Below are 24,022 nucleotides of genomic sequence, written 5' to 3' on the forward strand. Positions count from 1 at the left end.
TCCAAGTTCTGTCTTAGAAACTGCAAAAAATTATCAGCAAAGATCCACCTGATTTAAGTCTTGAAGACCATTGTAGCGAGCAATCTTTTAAGTCAGCTGTATGACCAAGGCCACAGTTAGCTGGTTATAAATCCATACCACTGCCCAAAGAACTAGTTCTGCCACCTTCTTATTCTCACGTTATTGCTTGTGCCAGCAGTCTCACTTGTGTACCACCTGATGACAAGATCTAGAAAGTAGAACTAGTAAAGATTCAAGTAAAAATTAAACTGATCAAAGTCGTAAATTAGTTTTCAGACAGTTTTCAGTTTCAGTTACTTGACAAGGCTGTACAGACACTAGTTAACAACCCAGGAGAGACTCCAATAAACCTCTTCTCAAAGACAGGACTACCATTTTCAGGGGCAAGACAGGCTGAAGTGACTGAAGCCTTAACTCCTGTCTTTAAACCATGGCTTGAAGATACATGGTTTGATTCACAAATCAAAGCTTTAGGGAGGTTTTACCTTCTCACAAAACCCAATGATGGACCTAGGGCAAGGAGGAAGAACTAGCTTGAGAGGCAGAAGCTACAGAAAATGGTATTGCCACTGAATCACAGCCTTGGATGCAACTAGACAGCTCATCCCACCCACTAAACACAGTATTTGATTCACAGTGAAAGCTGAGGGCAAGGGGAGCAAAGCTCACAAAAGGGGGACAAGGAAGACCCTTGGTAGAGTTGAGACACTTAAATCTAGCCAACACAGAAACAAGACTGAAATTCGGCATTAATGCAAAACTTCAAATAAGGTACAAACCAACACAAATCATTCATGAGAAAGATTTCTAAATTGAGAGAGGTGGACACAGGGAGAGAGGAAAAAACCTCATACACATCAACAGTTAGGGATTCCATTTGCAAGAAATCACTTAAGTAGAAACCAATCTTTATGTGAATTTTAAGTTAAAGCATTTCTCATAGAACCCTCCTGCCTCCAAAACGAAATCTCTCTATTGCCTTACAATTGCAGAAAGAACAAAACTGTTAATACTGGGTAGGCTTTTAGATCTCCTTAAACAAAGGGCGGGTGGGAGAGGAGGAAGAAACAAATCACACCTGCCCACCCCCAAAACCATATGATAAAATTTAACAAAAACACCCCCCCTAACCAACCAACCAAAAAAACCCCCAAGTCACAAAACAAACCACCACAAAAGATAACACTAATTTTGCTTGTATTCTTTACTGAAGATATGCAAAAGTTATTTTTCCTTTAAAAAAAAAAAAGGAAAAGACCACCCCCCATAGTTAAAATTTCAGGTAGATGGAGCTGACAAGGTTTGCACAGAATTAAAATAACTGCTAAAGAACATTCCTGAATGCCTAAGGAGCCAAAAACTTTGGAGAAAAAAAAAATGCTGCAAATTAATCAATGCTGAATATGCTTAAATGAAGCTAAAAAACAGAAGCTGTTTGCCTGAACATAGGTTCGATTCTTCAGAAGAGGAAAAAGCTGGGAGAAGGTTGGGGAATTCTTCCTTCAAAAAATTTAGCAAAAGATAATATTGACAGGGAAATGTGCCATAAAAGAGAATTCATTTGTGGTGGATAGACAACATTGGACCATGTTTTCAAGATTTTACAAGTATCCTCTAATGCTGATGAAGTAAAAATTCTTCCAACAGTATGCCTTTGCACATTTTGTACTAAGGAAAAACTCCAGCAACAAAAGTAACAAAGGCCTCAAATTTTCAGTCTAAGTCAATAAAGGACCTTAAAAATTTGCCCATCTTTATGGTCAGTGAGTACAACAAATTTAACACACCAGTCACAGGCTTAAACTAGGTAGAGTTTTGTGTTCTCAGTGGCCCAAGCTATAAGGATCCTTTCCCTTCCATGCACTGCAAACACAAACTGCAATGCTGCGTACTCCAGAATTAAACTTGTGGCTTGCAGGATACATCTGGCAGGCTCTCAGTTAACCATTCCTTTCAAGCCTCAGCCCATGTCTCAACAACATTGCAAAACCCAGTTCCTTCAGCAGATTACAACTGCTGCTACTGGCTCTCAGCAGTAACTGCTGCCATGGCCAACTATTTGTGCAAGGTTCCCAACAGCAGCAGGAACACAAGTGAAAAAACAGGAGCAAAGAACTAGTACGGAAGATTTATCAGCTTGTCATTTAAACACTTTTAACTTTGTGCATCTAACTTAGGTCACTACTCAGAATCCCTATCCCCATGTAAAGAAAAAAATTTAAAAAGAGTCTTTCTTATGACCAGTTGTAATTTATAGCTACTGTATTACGTGGAGCATTACACAAAAGTAAATGTGACCATTTTCCTCCACTTACCTTTCTTGCTAACAGACTTTTGCGCCTCATCCCACAAGCCTCTAGCTGAAGACGCCCTCGCAATGCCAATTCGATTAACATACAGCCACGCAAACCTGAAGAGATGCAATCATTCCAGAACGATGTGTAACCCTGTGAAGAATGAAAGACAGTAAGATATCTCCATCTCTACCTGACAGCAAATAGAAGAAGAGTCTTACTGTACTCTCTACACAGTTCTCCTGCCTTCACTAGTCAACTACCATTCTTGTACTGAAAATATGAAAGACTCATCCCCTATTAGTTTTCACACTTAGTCTCTGCTCTTTGTACAGGGAAACCTCAAGAAGGTGATACAAAATGAAACAGCAAGATCAAGAACTGTGAGAGCTGAAGTTTAGTTTACATGTAGTCAAAATAAACTCACTAAATCTTTAAGAGATGAAATATTTGACATTACCAACATCATACAAACTTACCTGAGTTTCCTGACAAGTATTAACATGATTTTACATCCATAAACAATGTGACACTGATGAAGTAATAACCACCTGAAAATCAATATTAAGTAAAATATGGAGTATACTGGAAACACAAATATGGCAATCAGCACAAATCACAGAACAGATTTTTTTTTCAGCTTGAATATAATAAAGCACAGGACAAAAGTTTTCAAGCAAATATTTGGAACAGGTATCATTCTGTCATTTAAGTCCTTTCAAAACATGTATTTTTAAAGCTTGATGCATATTCTTATAAGGACTGAAAAACTGCAAACCACATTTGGTCTATGAACTACATCACATCTACCACACTTTTTCATCTCGATTTCTGCATTGATAGCTGTCTGCTTAAATGTCAGAACGGAGTATTTGACCCAATACATTTACTCAATATCTAGAAATACACATACTGACTTTTGTACTCCACTGCTCAACAATTATGACCCAAAAAAATCTTCTAAAAAAGGTTTTATTTTACCTACAGACAAACCAACACAGTTTTTGCATATTTTTAAGTATACAAAACAAAATCATTTTGAGAAATGCTTTGTCTTTTACGAAATGACTTGTGGCTTGCAGGATACATCTGGCAGGCTCTCAGTTAACCATTCCTTTCAAGCCTCAGCCCATGTCTCAACAACATTGCAAAACCCACTTGGTATGATCTAGAAAGACCTTCCAAAACTCCTTTAGTGCATCTCTGAAAATAACCACTTTGGGATGCTTTATAGAAAAGTGCTGGAAACGAGAGACATTAAAAAAAAAGAGCACTCCATTTTATAAAATTCATCTTAATCAATAAGAATAGCTTAAATCAAGAGCAATTCAATTTTATTCTATTTGCAAATAAAAGCTGCCAATGTGGAGAGATACAAGATGCATACATCTGAAGTCCACTAAACTTACAAACCAGTCCCTAACTAATGCATGCCATTAAACATAGACTTCCAGGAACATTATAATTGTTTCCATTCAGCACTTAGCTATTTTCAAGAGCTGTATTATGAAGATGACCCGTACTTCCAAAAAAGTCTACAAAAGCCCTGAATTTCTATAAAGTAATTACTGAAATATGTCACATATATTTATTTAAAAGGTCATAAATTAAGGTTGGAAAGGCATTTAAGAAGTTACCTAATCAGCCTCCTACTCAGAGCTGACACAATTGTGAGTTATCAGCTACTCTCATAAGCCAGCCATTCTGTGAATTAAGATTTTGGTTGGCACCGGACATTTATTTGCCAAAAACATGCCAGATAAGGCGCAGTATTTGCTTGACTGCAGGGGAGAAGAGAGATAATTCCTACATTCTACTATTCCCAATCAAATAGCCTCTTTACATCATAACTCTTTAAATCAGACAACACATACACAAGCTAAAAATCTATTGCACAAACTTATAGCTGTGGCACAATAAATTCTTCCTATTCACAAAAATGGTTATATTATTATGCAAATGCTTAAAGTGCTAAATTCTTCTTCCCTTTGTTTAGTAATGAAAAATGAAATTAGTTTTAAAGTGAGTATTCTTCAATGAGCTGACACTAATACACCACTCCTTGCAGCCATAAACAGCTGTTAACTCCTCTGCTCTAGCAGTTATTCAACATATATGGCCATAGGCTGTGGGCAGTGTAGAAATACAGGATCATAAGATAACTCAGGTTGGAAGAAACCACAGGAAGTTTCTAGTCCAACTTCCTGCTGAAAACAGGTTCACCTATGAAGCCAGATCAAGTTGCTCAGCCTTCTATACAGGCAAGTCTTGAAAACCTCCAAGAATGGAGACTGCACAGCCAGCACGGCTTCACCAAGGGCAAGTCCTGCCTGACCAACCTAGTGGCCTTCTATGATGAAGTAACTACATCAGTGGGGAGGGAAAAGCTATCAGTGTCATCTACTTGGACCTCTCTAAGGTCCTGGACACAGTCCCCCACAACATCCTTCTCTCTAAATTGGAGAGATATGGATTTGGTGGGGGGACTGTTGAGTGGATGAGGAATTGGTTGGATGGTCACATCCAGAGGGTAGTGGTCAACAGCTCAATGTCCAGATGGAGATCAGTGAGGAGCAGCGTCCCTCAGAGGTTCGTACTGGGACCACTACTGTTTAATATCTTCATCAGTGAGGTAGACAGTGGGATCAAGTGCACCCTCAGCAAGTTTGCAGAGGATGCCAAGCTGAGTGGTGCGGTTGACACACGTGAGTGGTGCCATCCAGAGGGACCTGGACAAGGTTGAGGAATGGGCCCATGAGGCTCAACAAGGTCAAGTGCAGGGTCCTGCCCCGGGCTGGGGCAACCCCTGCCACCAGTACATGCTGGGGGATGAAGGGATGGAGAGCAGTCCTGCCGAGAAGGACTTGGGGGTACTGGTGGACAAAAAGCTGGACATCAGCCAGCAATGGGTGCTTGCAAGCGTGTTCTGGGCTGCATTCAAAGCAGCGTGGCCAGCAGCTCGAGGGAGGGATTCTGCCCCTCTGCTCTGCTGAGACCCCACCTGGAGACCCCACCTGGTGTCCTGCATCCAGCCCTGGAGCCCTCAGCACAGGAGAAACATGGACCTCTTGGAGCGGGTCCAGACGAAGGCCACAACAATGATCAGAGGGATGAAACACCTCTGCTATGCAGACGGGCTGAGACAGTTGGTGTTGTTCAGCCTCGAGAAGGCTATGAGGAAACCTTATAGCAGCCTTCCAGTACTGAAAGGGGGCCTATAAGAAAGATGGGGACAGACTTTTTAGCAAGGCCTGTTGCGACAGGACCAGGGGTAATGGTTTTAAACTAGAAGACAGTAGATTTAGACTAGATGTAAGGAAGAAATGTTTCACACTGAGGGTGGTGAAACTCTGGCCCAGGTTGCCCAGAGGTAGATGCCCCATCTCTTGAAGTGTTCAAGGTGAGGCTGGATGAGGCTCTGAGCAACCTGATCTAATTGAAGCTGTCCCTGCTCATTGCAGGGGAGTTGGACTAGATGACCTTTAAAGGTCCCTTCCAAACCAAACTATTCTATGAACCTGTGATCCGGCAGTTTTTAATCAAGTGATCCTGAAAGGCAGCTCAAAAAGATTATATTCTTCATAAATGGAACTGCTTGCTCTAGTGGGTTTGAGGACATTAGTCATTAGAACATATACAGCACCACCACCTTTTCTCTCTTTCTTCACTCCCTGCCAGGCTCAGAGTTTGCAAGTGATCCACTAGAGACGGAACATCGTATTTCGATATACAGAGGTTATAATGCTATTAACACAGTGAGGAAAGAGATATTTTAGAACAGTCAGTGTCATCCAGCACATTTTTCAATCCATTAAACTGATCTTTCCAGATAGTTCAGGCAGATGGACTGATTGTTTTTGGCACTTACTGCAAAGACCTCAGACAATTGAAGGAACCTTCACAGAAGGCCAGTTTAGCACACAAGTGTCTTACTAAATCATCCTTTAAATTAACTCAAACCTCCCAGTGTAACTGAAAATGAGTAGAAGCAGACATTTATCTTCTACACTGCAAAAAACTTCTTAACAGCCACTTTAAATGGCATAGCCATATCTAGAAAAGGTGCAAAAAAAGAAACAATAATGCTCAGCATTACAGAACTACTGCCTGTTCAAAAGGCTATAGATGGACAGTGAAGAAAAGGGAGTGAAAGGGTAGACAATAATATACAGAGAGGAAGAATAGCAATATAGAATAATGTACTATTTGCACAGAAAACTTTTTTTTTTCCACAGACAAGGACTAAAAGGTGGTAAATGAAGCTAGCTCACAGGTTAGAAAGTCAAATACTTTTCTGTATTTCAATTCAACTGCTTTTACAGGAAGGCAAAAGTTTTTTAAAAAATCAGTTAAATTCAAAGAAGATTGATAACAAAGTTCTTTGGGATGTGATTTAGTAGGCATGATGGTGTTGGATTGACGGCTGGACTTCATGATCTTAGAGGTCTTTTGCAACCTTAGAATAGAATCATAGAATCATTAAGTTTGACAGACAGCAATGGATCTGTAAACCACACATGGCCTGGGAAGCTCCCACCCAGTTTAAGTCAGTGTATACTGGAGGAGTTATCATGATTGTGCACATACTCATTCCCTCAACATGGCCTGGCCATTGCTTGTTACAGGCTATGAAACAAGAAAGGGATTTGATCTGACCTTTTAACACTGTTCTCACTGTTATTCCAAATACCTAACAGTCTCAAAACACTTTAGATGGAAGACCAAAGACTACTATTTACAGGCACAAGTCATTCCAATGCTCTTGAACAGCGCTAGTTTTCTCAAATACAACGCCAAATATTTTTACTTTATCTGTCTTCCTACAAGTCTTTTATAATTTTATAAACAACACAACTCAATGAAATATTTATTTCATTAAAGTTGCTAAGCAGAGTGAAAAAAGGTCTTACAAAGTAGGGAATTCTTTTTTCTGACAGCAATCACACTAGAATAGCACTTCAAGCTATGAATAGCTCAAGACAAAATTTTAAATCTACACTGATTCAAAGATCAAAAGAATGTTTACAACTGTCATGTTTATTTATATAAACACAGCACAAAAGCATTTTTCTTCACAGCTGACATACAAATTTTCAGGTTCAAACTAGTTTTGCTAGACAAGCATAAAGGGAATTGAAAGTAGTTTATAACAGAAACTTCATACCATATGAACTCTGGAAGTTCACACTTTCCACCCAGGTATGGTAAAGCACAGAGCTAAGACTAAGATCCACTTTCTGATTAAAGAGTAAGTTATGCAAAATCCATGTTCATTACAACATTTCTTTCCAACCACCTCCTGCAGCATTTATTCATCCTGCAGCATTTGTTCGCTTTCTCCTCTTCCCATGCCCCTTGCCCAATTTCCAGCTCACACACAGGTCTTCCTGTTTAGTCATCATCGGAAACTCTCGTTTATTAAATAGTCCATCTCCTAGTGACGGTCTTGTGCTACCCAACCTACCTTATCTTCAACTCCCTGCTTTTACCTTGCCTGTTTAGCTGCACTTCCCCATCACTGAAGTCTTGACACCCTCTCTTCTACAGTGGCCCTCTTCGCCACCTCATCTTACTGTGACATGTAATACACTAACAGATCACTTGCAGGTTTATAAAGATCTGAATTTCTGTGACACTCATGGATTTCCTTAGATATGTTCACAGAGATGTTGCAGAAAAGATAGCAAAGTATTTACACTATATATGCTGAGCAGCCATCTTATTCCCGTCTCTGTTCTGAGAGGGGCACGAAGCCACATGATTATATTAGCAGATGTACAAACAAGTAAACTGTATCAATAGCTCTTGCAGCTTCTTCCTACTTAATGAAGGAATACCCCAGCTCAGATCTGCATGCGAAACAGCGTAAACATATACTAGGACCCAGTGTCTACCGATCCTGGCATGCAAAGCGCAACAGAAGGCAGGGTTCATATGCATATCCCACAGAGAAGGAAGAGACAGAGAAGAGACCCTGAGTAGAAATATCCTACCAGTGTCCCTTAAAATTTTAACGTACATCATTCCCTAACATCATCTTTTCCCAGTTTGCTGACAAGATCTCTGACTCTGAAGCTTCACAAAGCTATACTTGAAGTGGAACAGGGTCCTAAATGCAAGAAAGCATTTATAAGGATTGCTAGGAATTATAAGAACTCCTCCATAGACAAAGAAAAAATATTGTTCTGCAGTTCAAACGTTATAAGCTCAGCTGTGAAAAACCTAACAGGATCATCTGTTTATGCTGTAACAAAGCCATAGCTAAATGGGCCAACTATACACACAGAGAAAACATGTACATACTAGCTTTGAAAACACCATAGTATTCTAAATTTGATGGCTATTTAGATATTTTGTTGAAGCACTCGGTACTAAGTATTACAGAATAAGAGCTGTTGCAGAAGTATTAAAAGTACACTTCTGCAGAACGTATTGACTTCCAATCATTATCTAGAAAGGATAATGAGAGTACCTGGTTTATTATAAATTATGGTTTAGCATAGAATTTCAATCCTTTCTGTTGACCCAAAAGCTTCATTTAATGAATTCCAAATGCATCTATCATCAATATTTTTCTACAACAGAAACACTACGCCCTCTTGGACACTCATGTAAAGTTATACAATTAAATGGAGATAACGAGAGACAGCAATAGGAGAGGGCAAAGAAGAATAAGTGAACATCAAATCATGTAAGTCACCCTTACATGATTCTGTCATTCCTATCCTTTTAGCTGAAAGTAAAATTGCTGATTAGAAAGAAAGAAAAAATGCCTGTTATTGTTGCAGGGAAGTAAAACTCTTCTTTGTGATAACGTAACTAAGCAGAAATCTTAGGAAGATCAAAGTCAATACCTGAGACAATAACCAAGTTACTGTTACAAGTTTACGGATTCTTTAGATATAAAAAACTCTTTAAAGTATTCTATTTAGGAACATCATCATTCTATAACGAAGAACTAATACAATTTCTGAGTCTCCTGAAGGAGGAGGAAGTCAGCAAGATTGATGCATTATGCTTAATACTAAATTCAGCCTATTTTATAAAAGTATTTGTCCAACAAATCTGATACCTGACCTTTTCAGTCAAACCTAAAAACTTCAACCACATCCTTTTTCAGAAAAGGAAATTCTTATATTAGATACAAGGCACACTTTAAAAACAGTTTATCTAAGTTTTTTTCTTCCAGCACACTGCTGCAAGACACTTCTCAACATAAAAATAAGCAAATAGGTCTTGTAAAAATGAACACAAACTTTTCTGAGTTCTCAATGACAAACAGAAAGCTGGTCAATAGTAGGGGAGCTAACTGTATATTTATTCTGATGATTTGAAGCCCTTACATCTTCGTGCGTAGCCAACCAGCATTTGTTTCTCTTCAGCTAGGTCCTTTGTATATACAGATTTCTATAAAGCTCTGATTCAGTTATTCAAGTAACCTTACTTAGGCAGTCTGTAAACATATAAAGCACAGTGAGAACCAATTAAGTCTTTTCACCAGCATAACTAAACATACATGTAAGAAGCTGGGGGAGAAAGCAAGCAATAGAAAATAATGATGGAAGAAGAGAAAAAGGAAAAGCTTCAGGGCAACATTCATCGAACACAGGTTGGAATGTCCAAGATTATTTGAACCCTCAAGGTGTAATCAGGCTGCTCTCACCACAGGCATCTTATTACGTGAATTGATCCATTTTCAGGATTCATCCTTCAGAGGATCAAAAAGATCTATTATTTTCTTTCCAGTACAGGTTATTTGTAATGTCATCTACTTGAAGATGAGCAGCACAGGAGCTGCAGCTGACAGTGAGTAAATCTCAAACAAGAAAAGCTGACATGGTCAAATTATGCATGTGCTCTGTTACTTTCTAATATTTACTCAATACGCATATACTAATCTATTAAGTCTAATAGCTATTGACTTGTTACCTCTAAGAAAATCTTATATTCCACGACACTACAGTACTGTGCAATGCCAGACAGATTAACACACAAAACCAAATTCAGCTTCTGTGGCAGCATTCTCTGGCAAGACCCAAATCAATCTCCTCTGGCAAGGAATTGTGTGGTTCTACCCCAGCCTACTGATACTCAGTTGAAAATACAATGTACAGGGTTAGGAACTTGCTTAAATAACTCTTATTAATAGTTTCAATCTCTTCCCTCCTCTATGGACCTGTAAGACAAGAGAGAAGAAAAGCCCTCACAATTCTGGAATACAAGAATGACGGTAAGCTGAGAACATGCTCAAAATTTTTTTCTTATGTTCAGGTTCCAAGACAAGCAACCCTGAAATGCAAAATTGATTTTTGCTTTTGACAGCAGTAAGATTCAATAAAATTTATGATTATCTAGAAAATTAGAAAAAAGACAAACCCTCCAGTTCTCTTACAGAATTGTTTTCACATCTACTGTCTGACAGATTTTGATTTGCACTGCTTCTCTACACCAATTTGTTTTAAAACATGTGTGGTTAAAGACATGACCCAGCTTCACCTGACAGGAATGCATTCAGAGAAAGCTACTTTGTACACATTATATAGACAAATAATGTATGTAATAACAAAAACTGAGAGATTCATTCTTCAGGTAGCTCTTAAATGGGTATAAAGGAATTTCATATCCAATAAAAGAAATACAGTTGTATCTATCTACACAGCTGGAAAAAATAAAAATGCATTTCTGAAGACAGAACAATAAATTTTAGGAGACATTCACCCCTCTTGCCAGTCATACCTCAAAAATAACAAGATAAAAATAACATCCTCAGAACTTGTGAATATTCAAAATATTCAATTAAGACACCTGCTAGAGGAATACTCTGGATTTTCTCATGTGTGAAAGGTAAACTAGTCAAACTTCAAGCCACTTGCTATTACAATGAGCTGGATTCCTCTTCATCCTCTTCACACTAGATTAAGGGTCTATGCCAACCTATACCTAGCTAGCTCTTTGCTGCAAATATTACCTAGAAGGTAAGATTAATCTAGAAGGTTGCAAGAAGATCTAATGATACATCCTGACCTACAGAACTTTTGAAAATAGTTTCTGTTTAAGAAATGAAAGCAAGCCAAAGTGCAGAAGTGTTTATTATTGGAATACTACAATGTGGGGACTTTGATGTCTCACTGTGTTACCTCTTGATTTCCTCTTTTGATGAAAATTAAATTAGCCATTTTACTGGAACGTAAGTTGTACCCTAGTTGTAAACAGAAGGTAAGGTAGTGAGGAGAATCTCTGAAATGTTCTGAAAGCCAAACACTAGAAATACTTTAGGAAAGCAAGCATACACATTCTACAAAGCACAGTATTGTTGACAAGAAACTTGTCAGGTATTTGATTAACCTGCCACTGCATTTAGGAATAAACAACAAACAGCAACTGCTGTTGACTATTGAAAGCAGTAAAGCCAAATGCTATTGCCCAGCTTTTCAAGCACTTAGACATGAATACATTACATAAACACACCTCTTCACTAAGATGAAAATAATACAGAAAACATAACTTTGCCAAAGAGGAGGCAACTAACACATGCACACTACTGAACCTTTTAAGAGCCCCTGAATAAAGCAACACTTAAAGAGTCTGACTATTCCTTTAGGAATGAAAGGGCAAACTTAGAAGTCTAACTTTCATCATGATTAAGTGTATACACATGCAGATAATGACTTCAAATATTTGCATGGCTCTCGCAAAGCCACCTTCCATCAGGGTCCAATCTCTATTTTCCATACTTTGTGCAAAATAAAAACGTAATTAATTTGTTCCATAACCTACAAACTGATTTCTACACTACCAGCTATTGTCAATGAGCATAAAATCTGACATTCATTTGAAATAAATGTTTAATTAGAACTGGAGCTTAAATCCTCCACATCAGATATTTCACTTGAAAAAAAAGAGTCTTCTCACGGCAGCAAGCAAATATAGCAGGATCAGAAAAATAGCTTGCGTGCTGCCTAGATATAACAACCAAAAGCTTAGAACACAAAACGTGCTCATTTAGTGTCTCCTAGGGGTGGGTTGACCCCAGCTGGCAGCTAAGTCCCACATAACCACTCTCCCAATCCCCTACAGCAGGATGTGGGAGAGAATAAAGAAGGACAAAAGTTAAAAAAAAATCAAACCAAAACAAAGTGATGCAAAACACTCACTCACCACCTCCCACAAGCAGACTGATGCCCAGCCAGTCCCCGAGCAATGGCCACCTACCTCCCCCCCCTTTTTATTCCTGACCATGACACTATACAGCATGAGATAACCCTCTGGTCAGCTGGGGTCAGCTGTCCTGGCTGTTGCCCCTCCCAGCCACCCCAACCTACTCACTGAGAAGTGGGCAGAGTGAGAAACAAAGGCAGCCTTGATGCTGTGCGAATTACTGTTCTGCAAGAGATAAAACGTGGGTGTGTTACCAACACTGTTTTGATCAAAAAGCGAAAACATACCACCATATTGGCTGCAATGAAGAAAATTAACTCTATCCCAGCCAGGTGGAGTATGCTTCACTTAAAAAGAGCAGGAAAAACCTAAATCTGGTATGTCTTTCTAACACAGACAAAGCAGGTCTAATACTGGCTAACTAAATAATAGGTGGAAGTTTCACTAACTTTGACTAACTAGGCCACACTAAAACTACAATTCTCTCCTTGAGGCTTATAAATATACTGTATCTGTCACCAAATACAACAGCTACAGTGGTCACAATTTGAAATACTATGTAAAGCACTGTGTTATTTCAAACTCAGGAGCTGTACAATGTTTCATTTTGAGGGATTTGCACCCGGTTATTAATGTGGATGAATTTCTAGAGTCATGTTTTCGGTGTTTAAAAAAAAAAAGTCTACATAAAGTATATGGATTCCTCTCTTCTTTGTCTAAACTTCCCCTAGTTTCCTTTCAGTTCGCTCTCTTCAGAACAGGACTCTTACTTGTTTCACTTATCCAGATGCAAACAATTTTCAAGCAACAGACTCTCTCATAATGCTGCTATGTCAACATTTTCATTATGGGTTAAAAAAATTCCACTCATCACACTGCTCTTGCATTAAAAGGAACAAGTTCTTCCATTCAATACTTAACATGTACTAACTGTAAACCGACTGTCTCAGCCACAGACTGCAGATGCTGCTAAAGCAGAAGTCCCATTTAAATACCCAGCACAGGCAACGTAGTTGTAATTAGTGCTTCCTAAGTGATCAGTATAGACTGAACATCCGTCTGGCATTTACCTCAACCTGACCAATACATGTTATACCTGCCTCCTCCACTGTGCGATGCAGAAGACATACTAAAATGGCAACATAATACGCATGGAATGCTTCTCTTCTGGTAGAGACTGTTGAATGTGGAAGTGCCAAAGTAAAATCAAGTGACTACTGAAGAAAAAAAATGGAAGTGCAATGTGCTGTGCTGTACAATAATGATTGGCTAAATAGAAACCTCATGGTACAGCCCATATACAAAAGACACCTAGTTTGGCAGTTAAGGACTCTGTAAATAATACAATCACATGATGCTGTCTAGTAAGACCATAAAGGCAGATAACTATAGAGTGTATAGCAATGAGCAGCTTACAAGTGCTTAAAAGAGTATCAGCTACAGAAAGCTATGCAAAAAGCTTGACAGACTAATTTCACACAGTGATGAATAAATCCACAAAAAGTAAGAGAACTATACATGTAACATCTCTCCAATTACAAAGATCTAGCTTACAAGGCATACTATTTTTATAATCTTAATAGTCCATCACAAACAGGGAAAAAAAAGGGGGTTGAAATGCAGTAAGGGAAGGTGGGAAAGGCTTGGCGTACTTAAGACTGGTTTGCACTCAGACTAACAGCTTAGTCATTGTACCATACACCTATGCGCTCCTACTCATCCAGGCTTACACACAGTGCACTTAGAGGAAGAGAACAGTTGTGTACTACTTTATGTGTAACCTTGTAATTTTGAAGTCTGAGAAGTGGACGTGAAATCATTTTGAAGTAACCTTTTATGAATACTTCCGAAAGAAAATAAATCACTGACATTTATTTAAGACCTGTTTGCAAGCTGAGGAAAAACCAGTTAAAAGTGGCACATGATTAAGTTGATATTATTTTTTCTTTCTTTAATAAAAGTTATGAGAAAACGGATTGAGAATGTTGTCTACACATGGAAAACAGAGCCACGCATTTACTCCAGACTAGCGTCCCTTTCTCCCAGTAATGCAACACAGAAGTATGTGCTGTACTAATTATTTGCTCTGTGAGTAAGAAAGTCATTCTTTAATATACTGTCTGCAACACTGAGACTGGTCAATTTAGCCTTGCAAAGAAGGCCCGTTACATGTAGCTTAACTAATTGAGATAAACGCTGCAGTACTTGAACTACTTTAGGATCAAAGAACACCTGAAATAATATCACTTTAACATAAAATGTTATTTTCCAGTTCCATAATCACTTCCGTTATAGCAATTAACAGCAACACTTTCTCATACATACTTCATGCAAATTTTTTAATAAAAACAGCTTGCTACAGGGAGAGGAAGAAGACGTGCAGCTTTGTTTTTTTAAGAGCACTTAAAAAAACTGAGAAGCATCATTAGAAAGGCTTTGACAATGTTTTTTTTCTTTGTCCTAACTCTAGACAGCTTGACATGAAAGGACTACACTACAAAGTTATCCCTACATAATCTATAATATAGATCACAGATTAGCTCTGCTATAAGAGTAGGGATAACCACACTAGCTGCAAAATATAAACACCGTTTCAACCCATAAAGTCAATTTGTAGCCAAAATGCTGCTACCAAATTAGCATATCCTCCAAAGAGCCCCAAAGCAGGATTTACTCAGCAGTGCAGTAAGGAGGCACTTCACTGCATCTTGTAGCACACAGAGTTTGGATACTCCTCCCACACCTCCTATCTATTCCTAGCCTGTAATTTATGTATGGACATGACATTAAAAAAGGACTAAAAAGGTAGGCAACTATGAAAGAAAGAATTTTTCATCACAGACATTACAACCTTTGTTGTTATTAGGCCATGACCATTTGATAAAAAGCACATCTTTGTCAAGGTTTCAATACCATCATTCTTCAACTGAAATGCGAATTCCCAGTAGACACCTCTTCATGTTTCACTCATTTGTCTCACAAATTTTACAGCAAAACTTGTGAGCTTTTGAGCTGACATTGAGGCTGTTGCTGAAACTTTTTTAACTGGAGGGTGGGGGTAGGGAAATGACACAAAACAGCTCATCTGAAGCAGGCAAACTAGCTCCCTAATAACTCATTTCAATACAACAAAAAATATAAGCTGGAAGCCTTCACATGAACTATCTGGACAAAAAGCTATGCCACAAAACTAAATCTTCAGCAATGAAGTTTCTGAAGGCTAAACATGAGCTAATTTCTGTTCCTAACAAAGTGATTTAACATTATTTCACTCTCACAAATGACATTTTAGTCTTGACCAAAGAAAGGGTAAACAAACCCACAAATAATTATTCTTGCACATACATTACAATTATTGCAGCATACTTTACAGAAGTATTCTTTCAGCAAATAAGGAATTAGTTACATATCAAATAAATATTTTATCTTAGTCAGTGCCATGTGTCTATAGCTGTTGCGATTTGGTTCATTGTAGCACATCGTATAGAGGATAGGAGCAGCTGTGTGCATTGGTGTGTTTGAATAGATTCCCAACAAGTACTGAGACATAACTCCAAAAAGGAAAAGAAAAAAAATGAAAAAACTCCCCTACATGTTCAAAAAAACTTAAATGAGCTCAAATGGAGCAACACTAGAGCACAGCCACCTAGAAACCTCTCAGTTTTCTATGAGACTGAGTTGCAAGATGTCTAGAACAGCCATAATGAACAAACTGGCCTGTACTCATATCTCAGCTGTCATTTTTACATAAGCTAACTTTTCACGTTTATCGCTCCCTTCTTTTGGGAGAGATGACCTCAGATATTTCAGCAGTTCTACACAATATCCTCCCGTTTTCTGTGGCTTTGACCTATCCTACCACAATACTATTTTTAACCTAATACAGCAAAGTATTTTATCTCAGTGAGTATTTTTCATTCCTATAGCAACAGGCTATTGCTCTACTCTAAATGGATGAACACAACTCCCTTTCCCAGTCATGTTTCTGAAAGGTTTCCAAACAAATATAAGTGTTCTTGTGATGCTCCCCAAAGACTTCTAGTAATGTATTTTATCCCAGTATATTACCTGCTCCCCCAAGAACACCACATCTGTCATGGTATGCAAGCATGCACATATTCAGCACACATCCCTTATAATCTATGTTGACCTTGGAATACAGAAATAGTTATGTATACACAGAATATACAAACAGAAGAGGAACCATTGCTGGAAAAAAGCAACCAGTACACATACATTGAGTACAATTCAATTAGGCCAAATGGGGAAAAAAATTCAAAGGCCATGTCCAGGAAGCATGTCTGAATGCAGTTAATTGTGTTCAAGCATTAAGAATGGTATCTAGGCATCCTATGTTTGTTTTAGAGCAGCCAGACATTCCCATCACTAAATCCATACTGCAGCAACAACCAGGCAGCAACACAGAAGTTTTGCTGTGGTTGTTACTATCACACTGTACTGGAGGCAGGATTCACATAAATATCTAACAATCTCCTAGAAACATTGAACTCATCGATCCATCACTGCCTGGGTCCTCCTGAAAAACTCTCTCCTAAAAGTAAAGACTGTGGCACCTACACCTACAAATTATAAATGGTAGGTCCATACATGCAAGGCATTTTGTATATAATTCACATGGTGTTAAGCCATATTTGCCAGTGTTTAACATTAGGGAAAAAAAAAACCAAAAAAAACTGAAAGCAAATTTATCAATGCAGTTATCAGTGACTTTTCTGAGATAGAAGCTATTTTTAGGGAAACATGTTGCTTGGCCAATTCAAACTCCTTTTTTAAAACTCATTTTAAACTCAACATTAAGTTATTTTATCCTGTTGGAATAACCAGGAAGGATGTTCTCAGCTTGAAATTTACAGGCTTTCAACTAAGCTTATAGCTCACACGTCTGCCTCTGCCTTTCCCTTATACTTTGTGTAGTTTCACAACTATACTTTACAGACCCTATATTGCTTTTCTCTGCTTGCTGTCATGAAAGTCTCACACAAATGTCATGGGAAATCAATTCTATTAGACATAAAAACCTTTACAAAAAGCACTTCCAGATGCATAAAATAAATTTTGCTTACTTATTAGAACAATAAAGAACAAAAAAAAATTTGAAAATTAGTCTGTAGTTTTATTTCCAGTTTTAAAAGAGAAAAAAGTGACGAAGTGGTTTACATAGTGTAGCTTGTACACAAGGATATAAGCAGACCCAAAACCAAAATACGAACCCTAGTGATTCATGTCTAACAAAGCTCAGAAACTGTGTATGCTACAGTTTCTGCACATAAGCCCCCTACCCTAGCAATGACATTACCATTCTTTTTGTCTGACGTCTCAACTGCAAAATCACAAGGGAGTTATGGATATCCATGCCACTGTAATCACTCACTTCCTTTTTCCATACCAAGGAATATTAGATTATCTGCAGTGTGTGCCACTGTGGCAGTTAGCAAAGTTAGATTTATAGTTCTGATACACACTGGTGCAAAACTGGATTTTTAGGCCCAATGTTAACTATTAACTTTTGATATATTAGAAAGACTTGGAACATATATTCTTTCTAGGCAGACTTTCAAGGCTCACTACCTTGAAATCTTTACAGCCTAAGGCCCACAAATTCAGTAGATTTAGCACACGACCCTGGGGGAGGGGCGGGAAAAAAAAGAGCTGAAAGATCACCCAGTTTATCCCACCTCCTAGGCAATCCTGCCAGATTATCTGTCTTGTCACACCTAACTGACTTTCCTGCAACTATTCCGGTGTGTGGAAAGAGAAATGCGCATATGTACAAGTCTTCAATTCAACAGGTGAAAGCACACATCACTGTGAATATCTACTGAGTTTATCAGGACACTGTGGCAAGGTCCACCTGAAAAAATGGGATTACAAGAATATGGCCTAAAATACACAGTCTAAGAAAAATAAAATGTTATTGTATCAGGCATATATACAGATATACCCACAAGCATTAAAAGAGTGTTAACCAGGAAAACTACTCTTTAACCTACTCATTATCAACCGGCTAATTTATTTTAGATGCAACACACTGCCAACGAACATAAATTTATCAGCTTCCCTCCCCTATTAGTCTGTCCTCATGAACACGCACAGTTTTAAGAGACTTCCACCCAAATCAATGAGCTGTCTTAATCAATTTACTTACTACTAAAAAAACCCAAGCAGGTTGCCTAATTAAATTCATATTATAACTCATATCTAAAATAAAGGTGTACTGCACTTCACCATACACCACATCAAACTAAACTGTTTCCCCGGTTTCACACTGACTTTCTGCAGCATGCATGCTTTTTATATTGATTACCTCTTTCAAATGAAACAAAAATCTGACACGTTGATAGAAGTATACCTTCCTCAATGACTATTATTCACAGTATCATGACAAACAATTAAGCTATAAATTTAGTAAAAACACAGACTTATATAATAATGCAATTTCCTCATTTTGACACACTTCTCATTACTCAAGGCCCATTCTGTCACAATTTTAAGACATTTTTGATATGCATTAGTCTAGAAAGTCTTAGTAGAAAGGGCTGCTAAGCATCCTAAAGCACTGGAGAAGCCTGTTAAGTACCACAGAATTGTGTCTGACAAAATACACAGGAGTAGACAAGTCTTCCACATTAGAGCTACAAGTAAGTTGTAGAAGGAGTATGAGTATCACAGGTCTCCCCAGGCCTCCAAGTCAACCACCTGGCCCTTATCTCCAGGCCTCATCCTGCCTCAATCCCTACAGTTCCTTCCTTGAGACGCTATAAATATTAAAGGCCCTCTGTGAACCCCGCATGCAAAGAGCAATCCAAACTCTGCCAGGCTCCCTCTCACCCAACATCCAAGCACCTTCCCCACCTCCTCCAAAACACCAGGCCTGTTCCAGTAGGCACACCCCTACCCCCAGAAACATCACTGTCCTCGACCCCACCAACGCCCCAAACCCGCAGCAACACTCACCCAGCAGCGTCCTTGCCCCCATCCCACCCACACCTTAGCACCACTTAGGCTCCCCTTTCCCATCAACAGCCTCCATAAGCCCCCGAATAACCGCTGTTCCCTCAGGCATCCCTTCCCCAGCGCCCCCCACCCCCAGCGCCACTAGGCCTCCTCAGCCAGCCCCTGCCCAGCGCCCCTCACCTCGTCCCGCCCCAGCCCCGCCGCCACGGCCCCGGCCGCACCTCACGGTCCTTAAGGCCCAGGAGCAGCACCTCCTCCATGAGAGTGAGCCGCGTTTCCTTGGAGTCGCCCTTCTCGTCGTCGCCGGACTCGTCCCGGCGGCCTTCATCTTCCGGGCCGCCCCCCGCCCCCCGCTCCTTATCGGCGGCGGCGCTGCGGGAGGCCTCGGTCCGGCGCTGCACCAGGCCGGAGCTGCGCTGGGTTAGGGAAGTCATGGCTGGAGGAGGCGGGAGGGCAGAGGCCCGCCGCGGTGAGAGGGGCTCGGCGACAGCTCGGGAAGGGGGGAGGAGAAGGGACGGGAGCCTCTCAGCCAAGCGCCCTATCCGCACCGGGGCAGCGGCCGTCCGGGGGGAGTCATGAGGAGCGGGGCTTGGCCACGGCGGGGTAGGCGGAGGCAGTGGGGGCCGGCGTCCCCCCCTCCCCCCTGCGGCAGCCGAGCTGGCGGATGCAGCTTCTCCTCCAATATGGCGGCGCGGACTGATGTCAGCGGAGGATGTGGCAGCGCCGGGAGTGGGGGCACCGGAAATGGCCGCGGGCGGGAGGGGCCCCCGCGGGGCGGAGGGCGGAGACGAGGTGCCTGAGGGCACCGCCCCTCCGACACGGGGAGCGCGGGAGGCACCGGCCGTTGGTGGCCGTTACCCGGGGCTGTGGAGAACGGTTATCCCAACGCTCCGGGAGAGGAGGTGGCCGGTGCCCGCCATGCCATAATCCAGAGGCGGGGTATTGCACTGTCTTAACTTAATGTGTTTTTTTTTTTCTTTAAAAAGTGCCTTATTTACAACCTTAAGTCTACTTGATTTCATATTTAGCCACAAGATCATGTCCAATTGCTAGTGCAGCCTCTCAGGACTATGTCTCCGTGTATATATATACATATGTGTATATATATAACTAGATAATAGATACATATGCACACATATATATACTCATAACTGAGCTCAGGTGAGCTGTGACCAGTCACTTCAAACTGAGGAGATTGAGTCCCTCAGCTATGCTGTCAATGAGCGCCTTTTTCAAACCTTTACCCCTTCTAAACATGCCACACCGAAAACTCAAAAAAGCACTTATCAAGGATAAATCCCATATGTGTTTCCAGGTAGCAAATTTTATTGCAGAATAAAGGTGCTTATGATGCAAGAATGGCCCATACTTTTTAGTCCACAATTAGGATATTGCATTTGGCCATACTGAGATACATAGATACAAACATACATGAAATTTATAGCTTAAATAGAAATAAAATATGTATGCAAATACACAATTATTTTTTACAGTTATTTTTTAGGTGCACCCCGTTTACCAAGAGCCCCGAGTCACTTTGTAAGTGATTTTAGCCTCCTTTGTTTCCAATTCTCCAATCACCTGCAATTGTGACTTGGTAATAATTCAGTATAGCTTTTTAAAGACCACTGATATAAAAGAATAGCAGACGGACAAAACTGATCCCCAGAGGACCTGAATCGCTCACACAACTGTTTGCTGGTCTTTCCTTTTCTGTGTTTTGAGGCCTGCTAATTATTCACGGTCCACCTACTCCATGACATTCTAATTTTTTTATCTTCCTGGTTTTTTTAATTAAAATGTTTTGCTGTACCAGATCAAACCAAAGCTTAAGGATAAAACATCACTGTTACTTTTATCAAATAAACATTTGCATAAAGAAGAGATACCACAATAGGATTACAAGATCTGCATTCTGGCAATGTCTTTCCTGCGTAGTAATTATACTCAAATATTTATTAATTTAGTCCTATGTGAGCCACTTGGATATTTTGCTGAGGATTACAATCAAGATGACAGGCATGTAATTAACCTGTGTCATCCCTTTTACCTTCTTTTAACATAGTTACTATATACGCTTTCTTCCTGTTCTTTTGAACTCCCAAGATTTATTGAGAATCATAATTAGACATCAAAAAGACGTTCCAAAAAGCTCTTTTAAAAACCTGTATGCAAATTATCCTGGCTTACTGATACAAATTACCTAGCTTTGCTATTTCTGTTTAAATTTTTCTTGAAGTATACTGTTAGTGGAAAGTATTTCATCTTTGTCCTGTATGGTAACATTTACCTATTTCCCCAGAAAACAAAGCTATTTATTGTACACATTTTTTAAAGCACTGTTAACAATTCTTATTTTTCTCTTTACCAATATCATTGTTAGAATTTGCCTTGTACTTACATTCAGTTCCCTCTTTCTTTCTGTTGGTAAAACTTTTCTCAACATCACTTACGTTTTCTTTAATTCTGGGATTTAGTTAACAAAGCAATGCTATCTTCTCCTTTCTTATCAAAGGAATGCACTGGTTGGCCTGTTACTATTATTTTCACTTTCCCATTACATTAGTGAGGCATTTTAACTACATTTGGGGCTTGCCCTGATTGCATTTTAAGGGTTGATTAAAATGATTGAATTAACTGATTAAATGTTCAAATTTTTTTTTGTTTGCTTCCTTTCCTCAAGGATCTCAAAGGACACATCGTTATATTCAGTTTTGTGAAAATCACTTTTTAAAAGTAGTGGCTAATTATATTATTGATTTGCCCACTTTTCTGTTTTTTATTACAGAAGTGATCAGATTAGGATCACTTGTAGGTTAATATGAATTTTTAATTTTGTTGATCGATTTCATTTTTATTAGGATGAGGTATACTGTGAAGTTCCTTATATCTGACAGTCACTTTTCTGACTTAGAAACTCAGGTATTTGCACAAATTGAATGGTGTAATTTCAAACAAATATATTTTTTCATTACTAAATTCAGTTCTGATACTTTATCTAATGAACATAAACTAATAAGCTCAGTGTGAATGCATATAATTGAATTTTGAGCCAATTCTTTTTTTTATACTCATGCAATGCTGATAGACAAAGCCAAAATTTGCATGAAGAGGATAGCAAACAAGACACATTCCAGCATGTGCGTTCGTTGGTGTTGATCCCTTTTACATGACTGAGAGCTGTTAGGGGAGGTTGCTCGGCTTATTGGATTTCCACCTAGGAGATCCTAATGTACCACGTCATGACCTTCTTACCTGCAATTTATTTTATAGTACCAAACTGCATTTGAAAAATACTTCTGAGTCATATGTAGCTTTATCAGGAGTCTAGAAGGCTGACACCGTGTTTGGTACTGGCTCGTGCAACATGTGGTTCATGTCATTTGGGTTGTCACTGGGCATCTCACTGGGTACAGGCTCTCCTTCCTCCCCCCACCCCAATGCCAGTGGCCTCCAGCCTGAGGCCCTAAATCTTTGAAACGTCCTGTTAAGAAGTAATAATGCAAAAGCACAGGCTGTAGTCTATAATTAATTTTGTTTGGCTTGCAGTAAATTGACCTTGTAATGCATTCTTGTTTATTCTCAAGCCTGTATATGGCAGATATTCTATTAACAGTTGCTGATGAGTCTAAGTTATCTCACTAAATGCAGATTACTTCAAAAGTAGCTAGGTTTTCTGAACTGCTGCTAGCCCATTGGGAAGTTGAAATAAAAGGGAAATAGCAAGGGCATGAATCTTAGACTCTTGTGTTGTTCTAGTTGCAGCTGCGGTGAGTTACTTCACCACGGGAGCAGGGCTTACCTCCATGATGCAGCAGAAAAAGTGATTGACAAATCAAGTGCAAATGTCTGTTGGAACAGCAGGTCAAGCAAAGAGTAACTTTATTTAACACCTGAAGCAGGAGGTTGCATGGTATTAACAAGTGTAACTTGAACGTCACAAGCATGACATACAGCTGGTTAAAGCAAGAAGTTGTTGAAGTTTCAACCTGACAGATGTGCCAGGCTCGGAAACTTAATGTGTAGTGAGCGAATCCTAGTGCTACTCTCTCAGCATCATAACAAGCTGCTGCTGGGCAGATTTTTCTCTTGAAGGATCACTAGATTAATAGCACATGCATGTTTTGGAGTTGACAGCAAGAATACAAGAGTTGTTTTCTAGAAGGTGGCTGCTGGGTCTGGTACGGTTTCACCATGAAGTGGTTTCAGCAGTCAAGCTTGTTTACATTCCTGCCTGTGTCTTCCTTTCCCTCCCAGTGAAAGTTTGCCACTCCCAATTATGCCACTGAAAACAAGCATCAGGTGGAGCTGTGGCCTGAATCCCTGTAAGGATCTGACTTAAGAAGGTCATGTTTACCTGTATCATTTCAGGGATCTATTGACAGGGCAGTCTCACAAATAGGCATCGTATTATTACTGAAGGGGCACTGAGCTGGAGTAGAAAATATGGAAAACCAATGGCCAGGACCACAGGGTAACAAGAATTTCTTAAGGCCAAACCATCTTTAAAACCGTGCTGATTACAAACACGCTGCTTGAGTGCTAGAGTAGATATTAATGCCAGAAAGCAACTG

General features: G+C 39.5%; 1 protein-coding gene across 1 annotated transcript in view; it reads right to left on the reverse strand.

Annotated features, from left to right (window-relative positions):
* The window catches only part of GOLPH3 (golgi phosphoprotein 3), a gene marked incomplete at its 3' end in the record, with an annotated part of 28,399 nt that extends 7,824 nt beyond the window's left edge, over positions 1-20,575 (reverse strand). Inside the window, exons 1-2 of the mRNA XM_082012927.1 lie at positions 19,670-20,575; positions 2,337-2,468 (exon numbers count right to left, since the gene is read on the reverse strand). Of these exons, the coding sequence (XP_081869053.1) occupies positions 2,337-2,468; positions 19,670-19,882 (345 nt within the window). The 5' untranslated portion in view covers positions 19,883-20,575. The remainder of the gene's footprint in view (positions 1-2,336; positions 2,469-19,669) is intronic.
* Between the last annotated feature and the right edge of the window lie 3,447 nt (positions 20,576-24,022).

This window comes from Phaethon aethereus (assembly GCF_964289735.1).
Source record: "Phaethon aethereus genome assembly, chromosome: Z".
Taxonomy (NCBI): domain Eukaryota; kingdom Metazoa; phylum Chordata; class Aves; order Phaethontiformes; family Phaethontidae; genus Phaethon; species Phaethon aethereus.